General features: G+C 52.4%; 1 protein-coding gene across 1 annotated transcript in view; it reads left to right on the top strand.

Annotated features, from left to right (window-relative positions):
* FAM83F (family with sequence similarity 83 member F) overlaps positions 1 to 21,577 on the top strand; it is a 34,021-nt gene continuing 12,444 nt past the window's right edge. The window contains exons 1-2 of the mRNA XM_026479587.3: positions 1 to 532; positions 21,316 to 21,483. Coding sequence (XP_026335372.1) covers positions 41 to 532; positions 21,316 to 21,483 — 660 coding nt within the window. The 5' untranslated portion in view covers positions 1 to 40. The remainder of the gene's footprint in view (positions 533 to 21,315; positions 21,484 to 21,577) is intronic.

Raw genomic sequence — 21,577 nt, 5'->3', positions numbered from 1 at the left:
CGCGGCCGGGGCCGGGACCGGGACCGGCGGCCGGGGCGCCATGGCCGAGTCCCAGCTGAGCTGCCTGGACGAGGGGCACGTGAACGAGAGGGTGACCGAGGCGCAGGCCGCCTTCTACTACTGCGAGCGGAGGCGGGCCGCGCTGGAGGCGCTGCTGGGCGGCGGCGAGCGGGCCTACCGCGAGCTGGTCAAGAAGGAGAAGCTGCGGGACTTCCTCTCCAGCCGGGAGCAGCAGGCCCTCCGCGCCGCCTGGAGCCCCTACGAGGATGCCGCCGCGGCCGCCGCCGCCGCTCGGGTCAAGAGCAAGGCCAAGGCCAAAGCCCCGCCGCAGGCCCCGGCCGAGCCCTGCGAGTCCCTGGCCTACTGGCCCGACCGCTCCGACACCGAGGTGCCCCCGCTGGACCTGGGCTGGACCGACACGGGCGTCTACCGCGGCGTGAGCCGCATCACCCTCTTCACCCACCCCCCCAAAGAGGAGAGGGGGCCCCACCTCAAGCAGGTGGTCAGGCAGATGATCCAACAGGCCCAGAAGGTAGGCCCCACCCCCCACACCGGTGGGACCCCCACCTCGGAGGCAGGGCCTGGGGCAGGACTTCCTGACCACTCTGGAAAATGGGCCCAGGAGCCCTCCCTTAAGCCCAGCCGTTGGTGAGGTCCCCAAAGAGGATGGATGGGAACGTGTTTGGCAAGTCACAAGGTGCTGGGCGGTTGTTTGTCATTATTACAGTGTCCAGAGGGGCTGGCTTTCCTCTGCTCGTGCTTCTTTTTCCCTGTCAAGTTCCTCTCTGTAGGGAAGAGTGGGGGCTGTGGGGCTTTGTGGTAAAATGGGCCACCGAGAGGTCTTGGTAACAACCCATGTACTGCCCAGGGATTCACAAAACCCACCCCGGAATTGGGTGGTGGGACTTCCCCACCCCTACCCCAGCCACGCTGTGCTTAGGAGGCCCCCCAGAGTCAAGACTGCACTGGCATTCACACCCCCTTGGGGCCAGTACTAGAAGTCAAGCAGCCTGGAATAAACGAAGAAATGTATTTTGAGCACCTACTATGTGCCTGGCTCTGTGACAAGGCACATCACTGGACTCAACAGCTGGGGTGGGGCGGGGAAGCTCTCACTTACTGTGTGTCTCTGCTTGGGGGTTGAAAGGAGGGGATGTTTCCAGAGTGGCTGGTCAGAATACTGATGGACCAGTAGGTTGTGGGGCAGGGGGGAAGAATTTAATTTTTACTCTATGCCCTTGGCTAGGGGCACCTTGCATAGCGTTTCCAGATAAAACATAGGATATCCTGTTAAATTTGTTGTTTAACAAATAATTTTTAGTGTTAGTGTGCCTCAAACATTGCATGGGGCATGCTGCTGCTAAGATGTTCTCTGCTGTTTATCTGAAATTCTAATTTAATGGGGCACCCTGTCTTTTTATTTGCTAAATCTGGCTCCCCCACATAGAAATTTATTAAGAAACACCAGCAGCCTTTAGTGCCTGGTGCAGAAGATACAACAGGAGTGGCTTGGGTTCACCCTTCTAATTCAGCTCAGTGGATGTGGTTGAGTCCTGTTACCCCTGGAGGGAAGACCAACCCAGAAAGACCAGTGGTGACGCTCCTTTCCTGGAAGGGGTGATGCAGGTTGTTGACTACATTGGCTGCCAGAAGGAAGGATTAACTTTCTTTTTTTTTTTTAAAGATTTTATTTATTTATTTGACAGAGAGAGACAGCCAGCGAGAGAGGGAACACAAGCAGGGGGAGTGGGAGAGGAAGAAGCAGGCTCATAGCAGAGGAGCCTGATGTGGGGCTCGATCCCATAACGCCGGGATCACGCCCTGAGCCGAAGGCAGACGCTTAACTGCTGTGCCACCCAGGTGCCCCAGAAGGATTAACTTTTCACTGTCCCTATTTCCACCCTCCCTCTGTAAGAAATTTCTCCTTATTTGCCTGAGCTTTCTTTGTATATTGCATTCTGCAAAAGAGAAAGGCGAGTTTGAGAAGAGGAGGAGAAAGGACAAGGATGACAATACCAGGCAGCTGGGGTAAGGGGTCAGGTCTCACGATGCAATACTAAAAGCCTTGATTTGTTAGCACTTCATATGTGCCAGGCACTGTGCTAAAAATTTACTTTCATCATCTCCTCTGCTTCTTACGACAACTAGGTGAGATGGGTATTTGTCTTCTTTTTTGATTCAGAACAGTTACTCGCCAAAGGTCACACAGCTAGTAAGTGGCTGCGCCAGGATTCGAAAGCCGAAGTCCTTGCTCTTAATCACTGTGCTGTCCTGCCCTCCTGTCTGATGATAGTGCAGCAGGACTGAACCAAGGGCCTTGAATGGAGCTAGCCTGGTCCCAACCCAGGGTACAGGTTGTGTGCCCCTGTTACAAAAGGGGAGAGACAGGACCTCTGCCCACAGGGGCTGCTAGTCCCAATGTTCCCAGTGCAATGTTTTTAGTTCTTTAAATATTTAACAACAGAAACTTTAACAGTTGTGAACGAGTCTATACTATGTACATATTTAACTAGTTGTTACATCCCGAGTGCCCACTGTGTACCAGGCACCAGCCATAGAAGGATAGAAGCTGTGGTTTTTGCCCTTCAAGAGTTAACTCAAATAGTGCGGGGAATGTGCTGGAAGGAAAAGCGTTTTTTTTTTTTTAACCTAATCTGGGAGGGCTTCCTGAGGGAGGTGAATTGCACGGTTGAAAGGGGAAAGAGAAGGAAACTGGAATGGACAATTTCTCTATTAAGAGACTTGGGAGCAGGAGCAAAAGACTTTTCCTTCAAAACAGCAAGCAGCTTTGGGGGTACCTGGGTGGCTCAGTCGGTTAAGCATCTGACTTGGGCTCAGGTCATGGTCTCAGGGTCCTGGGATGGAGCCCCAGTGTCATCTGGCTTCACACTCAGCAGGGAGTCTGCTTCTCCCTCTGTCCCCCACCCCCACCCCCGCAGAGGCAGCCTCTGACCCTGTCTATGTCCACTCAACTCCCAGGCCTTCTGGGCCCCACCCTTACTCACAGTCGCTCCCGTCTCTATAGCACCGTCTTCTCGGACCCCAAGAAGGAGGTCGGACAGAGACATTGACCTGTTTCACAGGTGAGGCATGTGTGTCCTATCCCACTATGAGGGGGACTGTGGTGGGGAGGCAAAAGGACAGACACACGTCCAGCTGTGTCCCAGAGAGTTTCGTTTTTACCTCATTTCATCTTCAGTAGAACCTCATGAGGAGCTGTCGTTTTACTCCTGAGTGACAAACAGGAAACTAAGGCTCAGGGGAGTGGCCGGGACTTACCCACCGTCGCAGACCATCGAGGGCTTCGAACCTCAGGGATCCAGAGAGAGGAGCCCAACTAGGGGGACACTTTGAAAATCTGACTGGGCTGGAGGGAGGCAGAGGGCAGTGAGGAAAGAGCCCAGCCGAAGTGGCGGTGGGAGCTGGTGGCCTGGGAGGAAGGCCTTGGAAGCAGGCAGTCGGGTCAGCTGCTACCTCGGCCTCTGCAGGTGGCAGCAGGCCGTGCAGCAGTGCTGGCTGCCTGGCATTCAGACACTCGGCCGTGTTTGCTTGTGGGGTGTGGCTTTTTTCCTGCTGCCTTTTCCCCCTCATTTCAGTGTCACTGAATGACGGACTTTGCTTACAAACTGCAGGCAGGAAAGGTGTCTTCAGGGACCGAGAAATGAGTCCCTGGCCTTTCCCACGCAGAGATGAGCAGGGGAGGGGACTGCTAAGATCATTGTAACCGCAGAGGGCTGGGGGAGGGGTGGACTTCAAGTGAGATCACGTGTGGGCTGGGAAACTTTGGGATCTTACATACAAGAGCAGAGGGAGAGGGCCCACAGCAGCAGTTCGGGCGGACTGGTGATTTGGAAGGAGACTTCATCTGGTCACTGGACAGATGTTTCGAGATTACTGTGTGCTAAGCACTTCAGTAGAAGACAGACATATAAACCACAGCATGGTCTGCTAAACCCTTCTTAGCACACAGCATGCTGAGGGCCTGACGAGGGCGCGGGGCAGAGGCATCAACGCAGACCCGGGTTAGGGAAGGACTTGTGACGCTGAGGATCTGGCTCCACGCGGGTCCGAACGCAGCAGGAAGGCTGAGACTCCCCCCATCTTTGCACCCAGACTTCCTTGTGCCCAGTGGCCTCTGTTTTCGAGGCTCCTGTGTGGGTTTAGTGAGGTTGCCTAGAGAATAGGAAACTTGCCCCCTACCTCAAAGGCTGACCCTTGACCCTGCACTCTGGGCCCCATACCCACGTACACTTCACTGCCTACTACACGCTGCCCCATGTCCTTTGAGCCTCAATCACCATGCGAGGCAGAGTATTATCTTCGTTTCTGCGAAGAGTCCTCTGAGGTCCAAAAGGGTGAAATGGTTTGTCCTTAGACCAAGGGCAAGGAGATTATGCAGCCTCCCCAGGTCAGAATCACCAGTGCCCCACGAAGGCCCCACAGCCCAAGAGAGGGAGGCTGGTGGACCAGGCAGCTTTGATTAGCCAGGAGCCTTCATTCCTGTTGAAGCGGAGACCCTGGTTGATGGGGGACAGTGGGGTGTGGGTAGCAGGCCTGGCCCTACCCCTCCTCTGCCTGCTGATGGCTTTGTCTCCTTTCTTTCAGGGCCCAGCCCAGGGCTACCTCTTCCTTGGCACTTTTATCAAGTTTTCAATTCAAAAGTGACCATTTTGGAGGCACCTGGGTGGCTTAGTCAGTTAAGCGTCCGACTCTTGATTTCAGCTCAGGTCATGCTCTCAGGCTCGTGTGATCGAGCGGCACGCGGGGCTCTGCACTGGGCGTGGAGCCTGCTTAAGATTCTCTCCCTCCCTCGCCCTCCCTCCCTGCGCCTGCTCTCTAAAACAAACAAAAGTGACCTTTTTATTGTCAGACGTGGCTCCTTGTTTCTTCCCCCTGTGTGCCTGGCACACAGCTCACTTTGGGAGAGCCCGTTTTATCCTCAGGGACTGGCAGCTTTGGAAGAGTGAGACCCCACCTTACTCCTCTGAGCCTCCTTTGCAAGGCCCTGGTGGCCACAGGCAGTCAGTGATTTGTATAAATGGTTGGAGACCGTCTCCAAATGGCCATCCGGCTCTCTCCATCCCTCTAGAGAAGCAAGTGTCTGGAGAAGTCCCCTTTCAATGTGTTGAAAGGCACATTACCCAGGGGACTCCTTTAATCTCCATTGTAACAAACTGGCCGCAGGGAAAAGAATGCTGTGAGCTGGGGGAGGGGCAGAAGGATTTGGGGAAAAGCACCAGAACAGGAGGCATGGTTTGCCAGATTAGCAGCTTGGTTCGAGGTCTGGGTGGTTGATGGGGGTGCAGAGCTGGGAACACGGGCACAGGGGCTACGGCAAAGTCTTGGAGTCTCTGGCTCGCCGTGCCAGGAGACTCACCTTGCAGGTGGCAGTGTTTGCCACGGAGTAGAGCCCACTGTCTTCCCCTATTAGTCGCAGTCAGCGTTCCCCTCATTCAAGGCCATCCCACAGATAGTACCGAGCACTGTCCCTGTACCAGGCCCCGTCCCTGTACCGGGCCCCATGCTGAGCATTGAGATAGTGACTTGCGGCAGATACAGAAACAAAAAAAAGTCTGATCCACCTTACCCTTCTTCCCTGCACCAGTAACCTTCTGGCACGGACTTTGTTTCAGAGGCACAGGGCAGCTCCAGAGTCCCTGTCCCATTGAGCCTTGTGGGTAATGGTGCAGCTGCAGCTCCAGGGACCCAGCACTGACAGCCCTTCCGGGATCTTGCCCCAGCCTGTCCCGGCAGCACCCCTGCCAAGCCCCGAGCTCTCTGGCTGCTGGATTCTGAGTGTCTCTCCTTTATGCGCAATCACTGATCCCAGGAGCCGGAATTTCTGAGCAATGGAGACCCCACTTCATGTCAAGGTCAAGGACAGGCCTTGAAAGACCTTGAAATTGAAAGGTGGTTTCTGTCCAGATAATGGCCACTCACTAGCTGTGTTCCTTTGGGTAAAGTACTTCCTTCTCTGAGTCTCCTGACCTGCAAAATGGGAGGCTGATACCTAGATTTCTGGATGGTTTGGAAAAACAAGGAGGAAACTACGTGGGAAAGCTAAGGATACCAAGAAAGTATCCCACAAATGTCAATTGTTCTGGAAAGTAACTGCTGCCTTCTCTGTCCTCTCTCAGAGCAGGGGAGGGAAGTGTGGCGGAATTGCCTCCAAGGAAGTGGGGCTGCTGCAGCCAGGAGATGAATTAGGGGAGTTAGGAGTCAACTTCTCATTGCCGGGGGCTCTGTGCAGGTGTATTTCCTTTTTCCTCCTTAGAGAGAGTGAGAGAGGACCAGCTCCCTGTTCCCCCCAGCCCCACCTGTTGGCCTTGATTAGGTGGTAGCTGTTTGTCCAAGGGGCTGTCTGCCCACCTCCGCTGTCGGCAGGGCTGTGGCATCTGAACCCTCAGCCAAAGGTCTTCTCTAGGATCTGCCGTGGGCAGAGACAAAACAGGAAGGCACAGAGGGCCCCGTTCCTAAACTGGGCATCCCCGAGGGTGTTCCCCTCACGCTGTCATCCAGAAGGGCCTGCCTGGCTGCAAACCCAGCCCGAAGAGCCTGAGGGCAGTCTGGAAATACTTCTCAGGAACTAAAGCTTTCATAGGTGGGCAGTGGGGCGCAGGGGGGGCCGACCGTGTTTCTCTCTTTGGAGGAGAAGGAGGCCTACGCTCGGTTCCTCTGAAATCTGGCACTTTGGATCCCTGAAACTCTGAGGATGGGTGTTTCCCAGGGAGTTCAAGTTCAAAGATGGGGGCCTTAATAAAGGGGTGACTTCTTCCTGACCTTCTCTCGGTTTTGTGGGGGGCAGATCCAGGTTTGTTGGGCTGTGGTCTCAGGAGACCAGGCCACTGCCAAGGGAAGTACACAGTCGGGAGCCAGGAGCCTGGGGTCCTCATTCTCACTCAGGTTGTCTCTATCCCCGCCCACTTGGTGACCTTGGGCAAATCATTTGACCCTGCTAGGCCTCCATCTCTGCATCTGTAAGCGGGGATAATTCTTGCCTCTTGCTTACTTTCACAAGTCTGCTCGGAGGCTGTAACGCAAGACTAGGAGATGGCACTTGGAAAAGATGAGTAACGTATGCAGATAAAAGGGATTTCTATGAAGAGAGGCTAACATTGTGGAAAGGTGGGAGCTACGCTATTTCCTTTAATCAATCCAACCCTCAGCACCTCACGGGGGAAGTGCTCTCCTCCCAGAGGCTCGGGGAAAGCACAAGGTCACAGAGCTTGTAAGAGGCTAGCTGGGGCTCCCCCCAGGTTTGAGTCCAGGCTTGTGCGCTTCTGCTACAAATGCCCTTACTCTTGGGGAGTGCCCTCTGGGGCCACCTCTTCCTCTGAAATCTACAGAAACAAAGTGTATTTGTTGCCAGCCAGGCTCTGGGAAGCTCACAGTTTGGAGACGGACAAGTACACGGCACCTAGCTGCTCGGATCTGTGCTGAATGGGTGAGAAGAAGATTCTCTCTACTTGGAGACGTTGGGGCAGGTATCACCTGGAAACTGAGTTTCCGGGGACCTACCTTGTCCTCTGAATGGCCATTTTCTGGCCCCCCTGGGGCTTGTGACCTCACTGACAAGCTGAGACCTTGGGATTCCCAGCCACCACCCCTAATCCCTCCATATTTTCAGTCTCTAGGATGCTGCCTCACCTTGACTGGTGAGATCCACCTCCCTTTCCTCACAGTGTACAAGGCAGAGCCTGTTCTTGGGCACGATTCCACCTGGCGGGGGGAGGTGGGGAGCAGGGCAGAGAACAGTTGAGCCAGGGTGGGTCCTGGCTGCCTGCCTGCCTGTGCTCCTGGCACTGTCCTGAGCAACCCCCACCTCCCTGAGTCACTCTAGCTATCCCCGCTAGATCCCTCCCCCACCGCACCTCACCACCCCAGGCGCTATGACCAGTCAGCTTTAGCTGCAGCTGCTGCCTTCCCCAGTTCTGTTTTTCCTTCTCTGAAATTCGTGGAGTCTGTGGACTTGCTAATGATCCCATAATCTTAGCGCTGCAATAGAGTCTATGGCTTTTCTAATTATTAGTCTCCCTAGACCAGGTTTCCAAAAATCCGTAAGCTCATCCCCGCACAGCTTGTATGGTGGTCCTCATTCTGTGGGACCCCTCGAAGTACTGCCTGGGTAGGTGGCAGGCTCTGCATAATTTTTGTTCTCTTTTCTAGCAGTGACTCTGCAAATGCTTGGGGCGGTGGCAGAGACCAGGGTTCTTTACTTTTTGGTGGGTCTCTGAGGACAGGCTATGAGTGTTCTTAACATCCCCCCGTCCCCTGAGGGTTCCCAGACTGCCTGGAGATCCCACACATTTGTTCATTCATTCAACATGTTATTGGGGACCTGTTATGTGCCAGGTTCGAGAAATATACAGTGGAATAAAATGTGGACCCTGACCTTAAGTCTGACGGAGGTAAAAAGAAAAGAAACAGCAGGGCATTTGGGGGAGGGGGTCGATGGCTGCTCTTGTCAATGCCAGACGTGCAGGTGCCGGCCCTTAGAATATATTATTTCATAAAATTTTCACAACAAGCCAGCAACTTCCCATTTTATAGATGAGGCAACAGGTTCATAGGGGACAGGGTCACACCACTGGTCACTAGTGGAGCTGGATGGAACCGAGTCTGATTCCCATGGAGCCCCAGGGCTATAGCAGAGGCCTCCCAGGAATGGAGAGCCAGAGCAGCCAGTGTGGAAGGGAGGGTGGGGCTGTAGAATGTACTAGGCCGGAGGCCAGGGAGTGCAGAGATTCACCTTATTCCTTGCAACCCAATGCCCTCCGGACCACCTTCCCCAACTGCACCCCTCCCTACACTCTCCTCTCTGGGGAAGCCCTCCCAGGTAGCATCACCTGGCAGTGACCACGAAGTTGTCCTTTCGGCTTCTTAGAACCTCCCGGGTCAACTGCCAACCCCAGTTGTCTTGCCCTGGTGGGTCAATCCAGAAATACCACAGCAGGTACTTTCCGACTCCCACCTTGCTCTGCCCACGGACTGTCCAGTGCTCAGAGCACCAGGCCAGCAACCCAGACCGGCAGCCGATCCTAAAAGTCATCTGTGTATCTTCATCGGATTTTTTTTTTCAGCAGCTGATTTATCTTCCTAATTATGTGTAGCTTTAAGCTAATGTTAAAATGAGCTTGCATTAGATAATTTTCACTAATCAACACCAACTTAGTGCAGGGAAGTCATCCCAGAAGCCTGCCGTGGGGCACGGAGAAGCTGGCCTAGGATCTTAAAAAGAATTGCTATGCTTAGTCCCTAGCGGGTCACATATGGTTCTTCATGACTGAACGAGCTGACCTTGCTCACGTGGCTACAGTCTGTTCTCTTTCTCGGGAGAGCCAGCCTGGGTCTCCTTTATGTTGTCCCCTTCATCAGCCTACTTTGGGGTGTGGGTGTCAAGGGTCAGATGAACAGGGAATGAGTCCCAGTGCCGCACGGCAGGGAGACGTGACCTGCAGGGTCAGGGGCAGAGCCTGGCCCAGAGGCCAAGCGGTCGGGAGAGGAAGCAGCCTGGCTGGGCGGAATTGGGCTCCTGCCGCGGCTAGTGCGTCCTGGGAGCCTAGTGTCTAATGATGTCTAATTAGTGAGCTTGAAACAACGTAACATGGCTACAGACAGCCCGGAAGCCTCCGCTGACAGAGCACAGATGTCTTGCTGGTGGAATGGGGGCAACTTGGCCTCCAGGCAGAGAACAGGACTCCACGGTCTTAGCTCTGCCCTCTTGGAGGGCCGAGGCTCTGGTCCAAACAGCATCCTCAGCATCCCAAGGGAAGCCCCTACTGCCGAGGTGTTCTTAGAACATTTACTGCGCGTCACGCTCTGGAGAGGAGGGAATGACACGTCTCTGTCTCCACCCCTCAGGTGGTCAGGACAGACACAGGCCTGAGCAGACAAGCATCCTGGGAAGGGCACACACTGCCCTCAGGGCTGGGGACAGAGAATGATCCTGGGACAGCCTCTGGGAAGAGTGAAATAAGCCCTCAACAGAAAAGGGCCTTCCCATCACCATGGGGATATAGGGTGGTGGCAGCATGAGTTAGGACACAAGGTGTGTGTGTGGGGGGGCTGCTGCTCATGTGTTTGGAGAACACAGAGTGATCTCGTGTGGTGTGAGTTTATTGTCAGGGGAGAGAGTGGGTTGGAAGCCCATGGAGGGTCTACCACTGGGCGAAAGGCTCGATTCTGTGGGCAGCCTGGGGCCAGAGTGTTTGAGCCGGGGAATGACGTGTTAGGGTCGTGTTGCTGGGTCCGGCTGCCAAGAGGGAGGGTGTGTGGCAGGATTTCTCTGCCTTTAGTGCCCGCAGCTCCTGCTCACGCCGCTTCGAAGAACGAAGAGGTAGACGAGACGAAGAGCGGTGGGCAGCAAGGCGAAGTTTATTGAGCGATAGTACAAAGCTCCCGGAGAGGGAGAGGGGTGGAGAGGGCTGGCCCTGGAGTTTCTAAGGTTAGGGGGTTTATGAGCTCTCTTGCGGAGCTATCTTAAGCAATCAGCGTGTGCCAAGTCGTGTCAATTGGGGCTTTGATCACATATCCCTCTACAGATTAGGTTAATGTCTACACGCTGATGGTCTTTTTTGGCTGACATCTGGGGGCCTATGTCTTAACTGCCCTTTGCCCATGATGGTGACAAATGCTTTGTGGTTAATTGTTTTATTATAGGACGTTTTGTAGAAGTCACTTCTGCAAAGGCTGCAGAGCAGAGTGTCAGTGCTGTCCTGTCTCAGCTGCAGACAGGACGTCAGTGCTGTTTTAGCTGTCCTGACTCCATCTTTTCTTGTTGGGGACCCTGGCCCTGACTCCCTAACTGTCCAACTAGCTCCTAACAATTGGGACTGCATGAGCTGGTGTCCCATCAAGCTACTGCTGAGCCCCTACTGTGTGCCCGGCACTGTCAAGGAGAAAGGGCAGAGCCTGGCCACGGGGGCAGCCACCATACGAGGGTCTGTGGAGGCGCCACTCATTTCTGGGCTTCCTCACGGAACCATGAGGCAGCTTCACTTTACAGGTAGAATTCAGAGGTCTTCCCACCAGCGCGGAAGGCCTGACTCCGAAGTCTGCTTTCCCCACCGCGGTAGACTCTTGGACAGGGGCTTAAGCTGAATGAATCTGGAGCCCAGGGTGGGATGTTGTGAAGGGGGTGGGGGCAGGGCCAGGCGATGTTCTGTGGGCGTCCTCCCCAAGGGGGCTGTGCAGACCTCCCCTGTTGGCCCTCCTCTCCTTTCACCCCAGGGAGCAGACTCGGAAAGCTTTCTTACCCAGTTGCTCACACCCTACCGGTGCAGGATTGATGATAACTCAGAGGGACCCTTGATGACAAAAAGTCCGGTGTACCCGGAGCGCTGAGAGCCCCCACCCCCGAGATGAGCTGTCTCCGTCCTCCAGCAGCAGCGTGCTGGGCTCCAGTGGCGGCTGTGCTGGTGAGGTTCCCGCGTCTACGTCGAGGTCTCCTCTACTCCGGCAGCCGCGGGCTGACTGCGTGCGGCGGCTTGGCGTGCAGGGAGCGACGCCCAGCACCGCTCGAGGAACAGTGTGTTGTACAGACTCTTCACTTAATTGAGCTGCCCTTCCCCTCAATTAGTTCAAGTTCTGACCTTTCTGTGAAGGCGTGTTGTCTAGGCTTTAATCACCACCCCAGGCTGGGCCTGCTGGGCATGGTACTGAACAAAGGAACAACATCTCCACCTTGATGTCCGAGCCTGCGGGTGGCTCCCAGCCACTGGCTCCCTGGGAGCTTGGCGCCCCCTCCCTGGCTCTCATTCTCTGTCACCCCTCCTCTGAAGTGATGGCCCCTTCGTTCTGCGTTCAGTCTCTGAGAGGACAGCACCAGCCTATACCCACTGCTCACCCCAGGCCAAGCCCCGAGCTCCTGCACCGCCCGCATGACCTCACTTAAAACCCAGAACGCTCTGTGAAGGCATCACCTCCCCATCTGAGGAAACTGGGCCTTAGAGGAAATGACTCACTCAAGGCCACACAACCAGTAAGGCTGTCCGCTTCTAGAGAGTGTATTCTCTTGCCCACACCAGTCAGGACTCGAAGTGTGACCCATCCACCCCCTGCATTCAGATCACCTAGGGGGAAGGGAGCTGCTAAAATGCATTGTTTAAGGGCCTGCTGGATCAGAGCCTCTGCAGACGGGACCCTTGAATCTGCACATTTGGCAGGCACACCCTCATCCCCAACCCACCCCGGATGATTCTTCATACACTGAGGTTCGACAGCCAATGCCCTGTAGACCTTGATCCCTCTCTGCAGCGATAAGGGGAGACTCCTGGCTGGCTGACCCAGCACTACCCTTGATGGGAAAGGGAAGGACTGCTCTCTGGTCCCAGACAAACTGACTTCCCTGGGCTGCCAGATAGATGGCCAGCTGCTGCCCTCCCTTCCCCCAGGAACCTTAGGGCTCACGGTGCGGGGAGTTAGCCCCCTTCACCCATATAGGGGGTCACCTTAATGACCCCCTATAACCGTACAGGCTTTTCATGGGATTTCATGAGCATGACCTCATCTGAACCTCCCAAGAGCCCTGGGAGGTGAAAGTCAGGCCCCAGAGTCACATACGCAATCAGCGGGAAGCAGGCCATGGAACCACTGCTGTACCTGGGTGGGCTTTCTTCCCTTCCTCTCTAGAAAGAGGCGACTGTCAACCAGTACCCTGTGATAAACGGGCTTGGCCTGCGGCCTCTTGCTTTTCCCCACCATGGAGCAGAGCGCGGGAGGGGTGGATCTCTGCCAGCAAGGGCAGCCACACCCGCCCCGGTGCATACGTCAGCGGGGAGCTGGGGAAACCAGTGAAGGAGAACATGGTATTGTCCTGCTCTACCGAAGCAGCCTGGTTTTGTGTGACCAGAAGTGGACTGGGCTCCTCGCCAGAGTAGATCTGGGCCCAGAGCCGCCCTGTCCCCATCACCTGGGGGAGGGTGACAGGTGGGTATTCTAGGGAAGCTCAGGACGGGAGTCAGAAGCCCAGGCTTTAGTCCCACCTCTGCCCAACAAAGTAAATTAACCTTGGGGCTGGGCTCCAGCTGTGAGGTTTCCTCCCACTCCTGAGATTCTGTGCATCTGGACGTCCTCCGGTGCAGGGGCTAAGTGCTGAGGTACAGCCTGTGCCCTGCACGCGGGCACAGCCGAGAGGCTTTGTGGGGCTGACATGCAGCCCATGCTCCACTTACTGCCTTGCAACCCCTCCCAGGGAGGACGGGCTCCCTTTTGTAATTTTCTCGAAGGTGCTTGCTATAAGTGCTGGTGGCAGCCCTGCCTCCTGGCCTTTGGTTAAGTACTGTCCTCACGTGAGGCTGGCTGCTCCTTTAAGATCTGGGGTGGGTAGAACAGAGGCAGGGAGACCAAACCTTTGAGCTGTGGCTCAGGCGCCAGTCCTAAAAGGCACCAACTTCATTTCCCTTCCGTGTACCCTCAAGGAGGAACTTCAACTCTTACCTTCCAGCGAGACAATCTAGCCAGGAATCTTGCTCAGTATTATTTTTTCTCTCCACCCCAGTGCCTTGTCATTAACGAAATAATAGAGAAAACTGCAAAGCTACAACTGCACCCCACAATGTATGTAGACATTCATTCCCCAAACACAGAGAACTGACTATGTGTAGAGATGTCCCCCGAGGGTGGAGACTGAGACGAATCATATGGTCCCTGCCATCCAGGAGTCCACAGCCCAGTGAGGGACAGAGCTGTTCAGCAGATGTTACTTACAATACAGCATCAAGGACCTCGCACTCACCTGGAATACACCGTGGGCAGGAAGCAGGGAGTGGCGAGCACTGCTGGGTAGGGGTAGGGAGAAGTTCAGGAAATTCTTGGCTGAGCTGGAAAGCTGCATGGGAGTTTCACCAGGGTATGGAAGGAGTGGGAACAAAAGGACTCAAAACCGCCTGATGTGCCTCGAGGTTCTCAAAGGGGAGTAGGGGGGTTGGTGCAATTTTGCCCCCGGGAGACATTTATCAATCATGTCTACAGACATTTTTGGTCGTCACCGCTCGGACTGGTACTACTGCCATGCTGTTAAACAGCCTGCACGGGACAGCCCCCCACAGCACAGAAGTACTGGCCCCGAGACGTCAGTAGAGCCACAGCTGAGAAACCCCATGTTAGGGCAACGGTAGGTCATCCTGTGTGGCCGAATGCAAGGGACAGAGGGCATAGGGCCCAAGATGAAGCTGGAGAGGCAGAAAGAGGCCAGTCAGAAGGCCCTTCAAATGCTAAGCTAAGGAGTTTGGCTCTCTCTCGAGGGCCCTGGGACCCTCCTGGTTCATGAGGCTGTTATCTGGGGGGATTGCTGCTATGGAGAATGAGTCAGAGCACAGAGACTAGTAGGAGAGACTAGTTAGGAAGCCATTCCAGGAATTTAGTAAGAAATGAGGGGGCCTGAGTGAGAGTAGCAGTATGGTGGGAACAGGAAAGAACTGATCCAGGGAAGGTGCACGGAGCAGGTAGGACCCACTGGACTTGGCAACCAATCAGATGTGGTCAGTGGGGGCATAGGAGGAGGCCAGTGGACTTGGGCTTCTGGCCAGGATGACCAAAAGGATGTTGATTTTGGAAGTGCCCGTGGGGCAGACTGGTGAGATCCTCACCCCAGGTCTAGTCTGGGTCATCCAAACACGCTAGGGGTGGTGGTCCCCGGCAGTCTGGAGCAGAGCTGCCTTGGAGTACACGGGGAAGGTGGGAGTCCTTCGGTTATTTTTCTATCTAATGGCAATTAAGGAATCCAGACAGAGAACCTGAAAAGCTGGCAGTGTAATTAAAGGTAAATGACAGAGGGAAGTTCTGAGGCTTCCTAACCCCCCCTCCCCCGCTGCCCCTCTGCCCCTCCGCCCATGCAGGATATCAGAGGAGGAGATGTTAAGCTAACCAAACACCTGGTGAGAGGTATTGCAGCATGATGCCTGCGACAGCTTCTAAAAACCCCTGCCGCCTCGAATTAACCTCTTCCCCCCGCCCCCCGGGCACCGCACATCAGTGGGTAACCAGGTAAAGGACACTGGGAGCCTGCTGCTGGGGGGGGGGGGGCGGGGGCGCTGACTTTTCTCTCCTGACAAAATCTGTCTCCCCGGGTTCTGAGCCTGTGACGTCCTTCTTTTCAAAGCTCATTTTCCATTTGCACCGGGAGTCTCGAAGTTGGGTTTGGGGCGGAGGATCACGTGGCACAGTGAACACCACGGCAGAGGGAGCGGCGCAGGGAGCGGGAGCTGGTTTTCCTGGGGCTGAGGCTGCCGAGCTGAATGTCAGGCAGTGCCCTCCAGAGACCAAAGCCGAGGGTAATTATCACTTCTCCTCCACAACGAGATCGCAGGAGTCAGAGAGCAATTGATTTCTCTTCCGACTACAGATATTTCACTGTTTAATTGGTAGTGACACAGATGGCTGGCTCTCGCTGGGGTGCTGCAGACCAAGCCTCCTGAAAGCGGGGCCCTCGGGACTCATCTCTCCCTCTGGCTCCAGATCCGTTTTCACATCACATCCTCCGCCAGGTGGGGCTGGGTAGGGGTGAGGGCGGCCAGCTCCCTGCTTGCTTTTGCAATTGTGAAAGGAAAGCAAGAGTGTGAATCCAGCAGCGCCTTGAGAGCCAGCCAGGCACTCCCCAGCAATAAATACACTGAGAGTTGACTCTGACCCGGACACTGCAGAGTGTTTGGAAATGAGCAAACAATGGCCTCTGGCCTCAGACAGCACTTGGGAGGGAAGGTATCAGAAGCCCTGCGAGATGGGGGGAGGGGTGTGTGCTCTGATGCAGTGGAGCCCGAAGCAGCCAGCTAGAACCCTCCATGACCCAGCCCAACCCTGTTGTCCTCACTACCCTGAACTGCTCTGGGCCACTGGCTTTGGGTGTGTCTGTTTGCTTTGGACCTTAAGTGCAGAGCTGATTGTAACCCTCCGGTCATGGGCCACTGCCCCCATTCACCCACAGAAGGCCCCTCTTGTTTTATTTTCTCCTTCAATTCCTTTCTCCCTCCACAGGCAGACACCCTAATGTGTTTAGTATATGTCCCTGCACATGCCTGTAGCCTTGAAAAACATATGCAATGTTATTTTATGTTGTGCGTTTTTATTTACGTAAATGGTATTAGGCTATAAATCTCATTCCCTGACATTTCAAATCAAACTCTCCATTTTCAAAAGAACTGTTCAGGTTCTGCCCTGGAAGTGGTACATTGCTTCTGCTGGCTACCAAGCACTCTGCGATGCACGTTCCTCACATTTTCCTTACCCGTTCTTCTAGGCATGGACATCTAAATTGTGGCCAACTCCGTGCTATGCCAAAGAAAGCTGCAGTGAATGTCTTTGTTCCTGCCCCCTCACAGACTGTTGCAAAGATCCAAGAGGTTCCCTAGGTGCACGGCCAAGGGTGGCACTGCTGACTTGAGTGATGCACATTCTTGAATCCACTGAGCTCTGCCCACTGCTGAAGGGAATAGAGGCAGCAGTGTTCCCTCCCACCAGCAGTGCACGCGGGTTCCCCCGCCCTCACATTCCCGCATTTGGGTGGGATTAGCCAGCTTTCTCAATTTCAGTGAGTCTTAGAGCTGTAAGGCGGTATCTCTCTCTCTCTCTTATCTCTCTGCTGTAACTTGAATTCTTCTGATTACTAATGAGGTCTGCTTCTCTTTATATTCTTATTAGCCTTTCAGGTATCTCCTCTAGGAATCGCCTATTCATATCCTTTGCCCATTTTTCTAATTAGTTCCCTGTCTTTTTCTTGCTGATTTGCAGGGATCCCTTGTATATTATTAATTCCTTTTGGTTGTAGACATTGCAGATATCGTTTCCCTGTCACCAATCAGTTGCCTTGATCCACAGCATCCTCTGAACAGAAAATCCCTAATTTGTCAAATGCATTATTTTTTTTTAAGGGTTTTATTTATTTGCTTGAGAGAGAGAGGGAGGGAGAGCATGAGCGGGTGAGGGGCATAGGGAGAAGCAGACTCCCCGCTGAGCAGGGAGCCTGATGTGGGGCTTGAACCCAGGACTCCAGGATCATGACCTGAGCTGAAGGCAGACACTTAACCGACTGAGCCACCCAGGCGCCCCAAATGCATTATTTTTTTAAGTTTTATTTGCCTTACGTCTTATGCTTTTAGACTATTTTATCAATTCCTGTATTAGTTTTATCTTTCACATGTAGGTATTTAGCCTACCTGAAATTCACCTTTATATATAGTGTAAGGCGGGGATACACTTCTTCTCTCTATGGTATGACAATTTCCCGCTAACATCAGCTAAGCAACAGTCTTTCTCCACTGAGCTGTGATTCCACCTCTGTCAGACTTAAAGTTCTATATGTTTATGGCACATAGTTGTTTCTGGTCTCTGTTCTGTTCCACTGGTTTGTTTTCCAATTCCTTCTGCCTCAGTACCACAATGCTTATTGCATTGTAGGAAAAGTGTCCCCTTCAGCTTTTCTTTTTCTTTTCTTTCTTAAGATTTTATTTATTCATTTGAGAGAGAGAGAGAGCACACGCGGATGGCAGGGTTCGTTCCCAGAACTGGGAGATCATGACCTGAGCCGAAGGCAGATGTCTAACCGTCTGAGCCTCCCAGGAGCCCCTCAGCTTTTCTTTTTCAAAATTGATTTAGCTATTATAGATCTTTACCCTTCCTTGCATCTTAGAATCATTTGAGTTCCTCAAAAAAAATTACTGGACTTTCATTGGAATTGCATTGAATTTTATTAATATGGGGAGAATTCAATTTTTCAAATATTGAATCATATTATCCGTGAACACAATTTATCTCTTCATTTAGTCACATATTTTAAAATATCCTTGAACAGAGATTTCTAAATTTCTCCATAAAAGTATTAATTCTTAAATCCTATGTGCTGAAAATTGCAAAGTTGATCTTATTTTTTCTCCCCTTTCCCCCTTTTTTAGGTAATTGCTACGTAGCAGAAGAATGCTATTGGCCTTTGTTAGTTTTCTTGTATGTGGCAATCTTGCTGAATTCTCCTGTTCATTCTGATAATGTTCCTCCGAGTTTTACTGGGTTTTCTATAAAAATATCATCTCCAAGGGTGCTTCGGTGGCTGTGTTGGTTAAGCACCTGACTCTTGATCTGCGCTCAGGTCTGATGTCAGAGTCATGAGTTCAAGCCCCGTGTTGGGCTCCACGCTGGGCATGGAAACTACTTGAAAAAAAATCATCTCCAAATACTAGTAGCTTTGTTTCTTCTAATCCCCTCTCTCTCTCTCTCTCTCTCTCTTTCGTCATATTGCATTGGTCAGTACCTCCAATACTTTTTTCACCACAGCAGTAGTGAAAGTATTTTTGATGTTCTTGAGACTTAAAGGGAATGCATCTAACATTTTTCTGTTCAGTATGTTTCATGTGGTTTTTTTGTAGGTAGACTTTATCAAGTTAAGGAAGGTCCCTTCTATTGCTAGGGTTTTTTTGTTTTTTGGTGTTTTTTTTTTTTTTGAGAATTTTAATCACAAACAGGATCTCATGTTATCAAATATTTTTTTTAAACAAGATTTTATTTATTTATTTATTTGAGAGAGAGAGAGAGTATGAACGGGGTGGGGAACAGAGGGAGAAGCAGACTCCCCACTGAGCAGGGAGCCTGATGTAGGGTTCCATCCCAGGACTCCAGGATCATGACCTGAGCTGAAGGCAGACGCTTAACCCATTGGGCCACCCAGGCACCCCATGTCATCAAATACTTTAAAAAACCTATTAAGATAATATATGACTTCCCCACCTTGACCCCATAAATGTTATAAATTAAAAGGACAGATTTTCTGATGTTGAATCATCCTTACGTTTCCAGGATAAACCTTACCGGATTATACTGTATTATGTTTAATTTGCTTTTAATGACTTAACCATGTAATTCTCACTTTCAAATTCATCAATGTGTAAATAGTTCTAATATTCTTTTCGCCATTTTTAATATTTCTTAAATAGCATGATTCCCTAAAAAGTAAGTATATGTGTAGTTATTTCTGTTTTTACTCAGCACTTTATCTGCATTTCCTGTTTTTGTCAGAAGTTTGTCTATCCTGTTTGGTCTTCTTAAAGAACCAGCTTTGGATATCATGTTTCTAAAATACCTTACAGAGTCGGAGAGACTTGAGTTCAAATCCCTGCTCTGCTACATGCTAACTGTCTGACCTTGGACACATCACTTAGCCCTTTTGCATTTACTTCCTCATCTGTAAAATGAGAACAGTCCTCCTCATTGTGAGGATCAATTTAGAGAATTTACCTAAAGCATCTGGAACAGTGTGGAGCATATGGAACGTGTGCCATGCATGTTAGTGCCTGTCCTCAGTGCCTTTGTTTATGATTTGTTCTTTGCCTGAAACGCCCGCCGCATAGCTTCGGCTAGCCCATGGGGATGCTGTGTGCAGATTAGAAAAAGCTGTCCCTTCCTCAGGCAGGCACAGCTTCCACTCACCCCCTCAGCCCCAAGCCCATGTGCAGTGCACAACCTGCGTACCCATGCATGGCAGCCCTGCCCACTTGCCTGCTCAGTTTTCCTCCCTGTCCAACTCTTCTGGTCCCTGAGGCTGCCCATTCTTCAGGTTTTAGCCTCTCTGATGAAGCCTTTCTTAAGAAGTTCTCCTTTGGCCAGAAGTAATCATTCAGTCTCCCTCCCTCCTGTGCCCCTCCTCTCACCCCCCTTCCGACTTTGGAACTCACATCACATGTCATTTGTACATCTCTTAAAGCATGTATCTCGTTTTGCCTCCTTGCGTCTTATTTTGTGCAAATGTCTTATTCCAACGGGATTAACCCCTGGAAGTTAGGGATTAGAGTTTATCTTTAGATCCTCCCTCTGCCTGTGGGGCTCAGTAAATGTTAACTTGTATGGATGATTGAGTATGAAATGTAGGCGCCAAGAACAGTTGTGAATAATATTGTGTGAATGAGGGTGGGGTCTGTAGAGGCAGCGAGATGGTAGAGCACGTGTGTGAGGGTGGTGGGGATGGAGGACACCACTGCTGAGCTTACCATGTGCCGAGCACTGTGCTAAGTGCTCTCATGGTTTCTCTCCCTAAGCCTCACAACAACCCTTTGCGACAGGTGCTGTTGTTAGCTGGGGCACTGATGTGTCAGCGGTGGAGCTGGTACCAGGCCTGGCCTGAGTTCAGGATGTCAGTTGCAACAACTAACAGAATCCCTCAACCATACAGTGATTACCATTTATTTAAGACTCCTCATGGCAAAATAAAGGTGCAGGATAAAGTGGACCCCCACTCTACAGATGAGGAAACAGAGGCTCACCAAGTTTAAGTGATTTGCTTACAGTCACATACACAGGAAGTCGTTAAAACCAGATCTGTTGGGGCGCCTGGGTGGCTCAGTCATTAAGCGTCTGCCTTCGGCTCATTGCATGATCCCAGGTCCCTGGGATCGAGCCCCACATGGGGCTCCATGCTCCGCTGGAAGCCTGCTTCTTCCTCTCCCACTTCCCCTGCTTGTGTTCCCTCTCTCGCTGGCTGTCTCTATCTATCTCTGTCAAATAAATAAATAAAATCTTAAAAAAAAAAAAAAAACAACCCAGATCTGTCGACCCCAAAGTGTGCCCTTTCCTCTGCATCACACACACAATGCTTGGGACCCGCAAGAAAACCCTGCCACTGGAGCAGAGGAAGGTTTGCATAGGCAAATGGAAAAAGCTAAGGTCAGAAAGACAGATCTGCCTCAGGCTGCAGAAAGCCTCATCTTCCAGGACAGATCTTTAGGACGGGCTTTTGGAAATCAGGAGTCCTAGGCAGTAAGCTTGACTTGAGGGTGCTGTGGGCTGACATGGCCACTTGGAGGCCGGGGGAGTTTGAGCTAACTGGAGCTCTACCTGAATCCACACCAAGGGGAGTATGGAACTTTGCACAGCTCTAGGGAGATCAAAGCAGCCGGGCCTGCAGAGAAAGGGGTTTGAGCAGATTTGCAGGTGGTAGAAATGAGTCCATCCCATGCTTCTCAGTGATCTCATCTTCTTGAGCCTACTCATTTCCCTAGGCCACTAGGACCAACTTTCCTCAGCCTCCTAGATCTCCTTGATATGGCTTCTGAAGAGCTGTTGGAGAATGCCCAGGGTGGGGTAGTGGGGATTTGTCAAGGATGAAGTACAAGTAGCACAGCCTGGACCTCCAGGCACTTCTCAGAGCAGAGAGGCCGTCTCCAGGCTCAGATGTGCTCAGAGGGGGGCGGGGACATGGAGAACCCAGGAGTGGTGCAGATGGGGTGTGTTTGACTCTTGGCCTCCAGTTACATGGCCCAGCCGGTCCTCTCTGGGCCACAGGGTATCACTGTAGATATGGAGTCACCATAGGCCTCACTAGTGCCCTTCCCCATCCAGGTCATTGCTGTGGTCATGGACCTCTTCACCGATGGCGATATCTTCCAAGACATTGTGGATGCTGCCTTTAAGCGCCGGGTCCCAGTATATATCATCTTGGATGAGGCGGGTGTGAAGTTTTTCTTGGAAATGTGTCAGAGCCTAGAGCTCACCGACTTCCGTATTCGGGTAAGTTGGATCCCTGGGGTAGAGGTGGAGGGTGGGGAAGAAGGGCAGGAGATGAGATGGAGGCTGCCTCTGCCCCATCCTCTGCCAGTTCAGG

Source organism: Ursus arctos, unplaced genomic scaffold (genome assembly GCF_023065955.2).
Source record: "Ursus arctos isolate Adak ecotype North America unplaced genomic scaffold, UrsArc2.0 scaffold_21, whole genome shotgun sequence".
In the NCBI taxonomy this organism is placed as follows: Eukaryota; Metazoa; Chordata; class Mammalia; order Carnivora; family Ursidae; genus Ursus; species Ursus arctos.
This window is presented reverse-complemented; position numbering and strand designations above follow the sequence as displayed.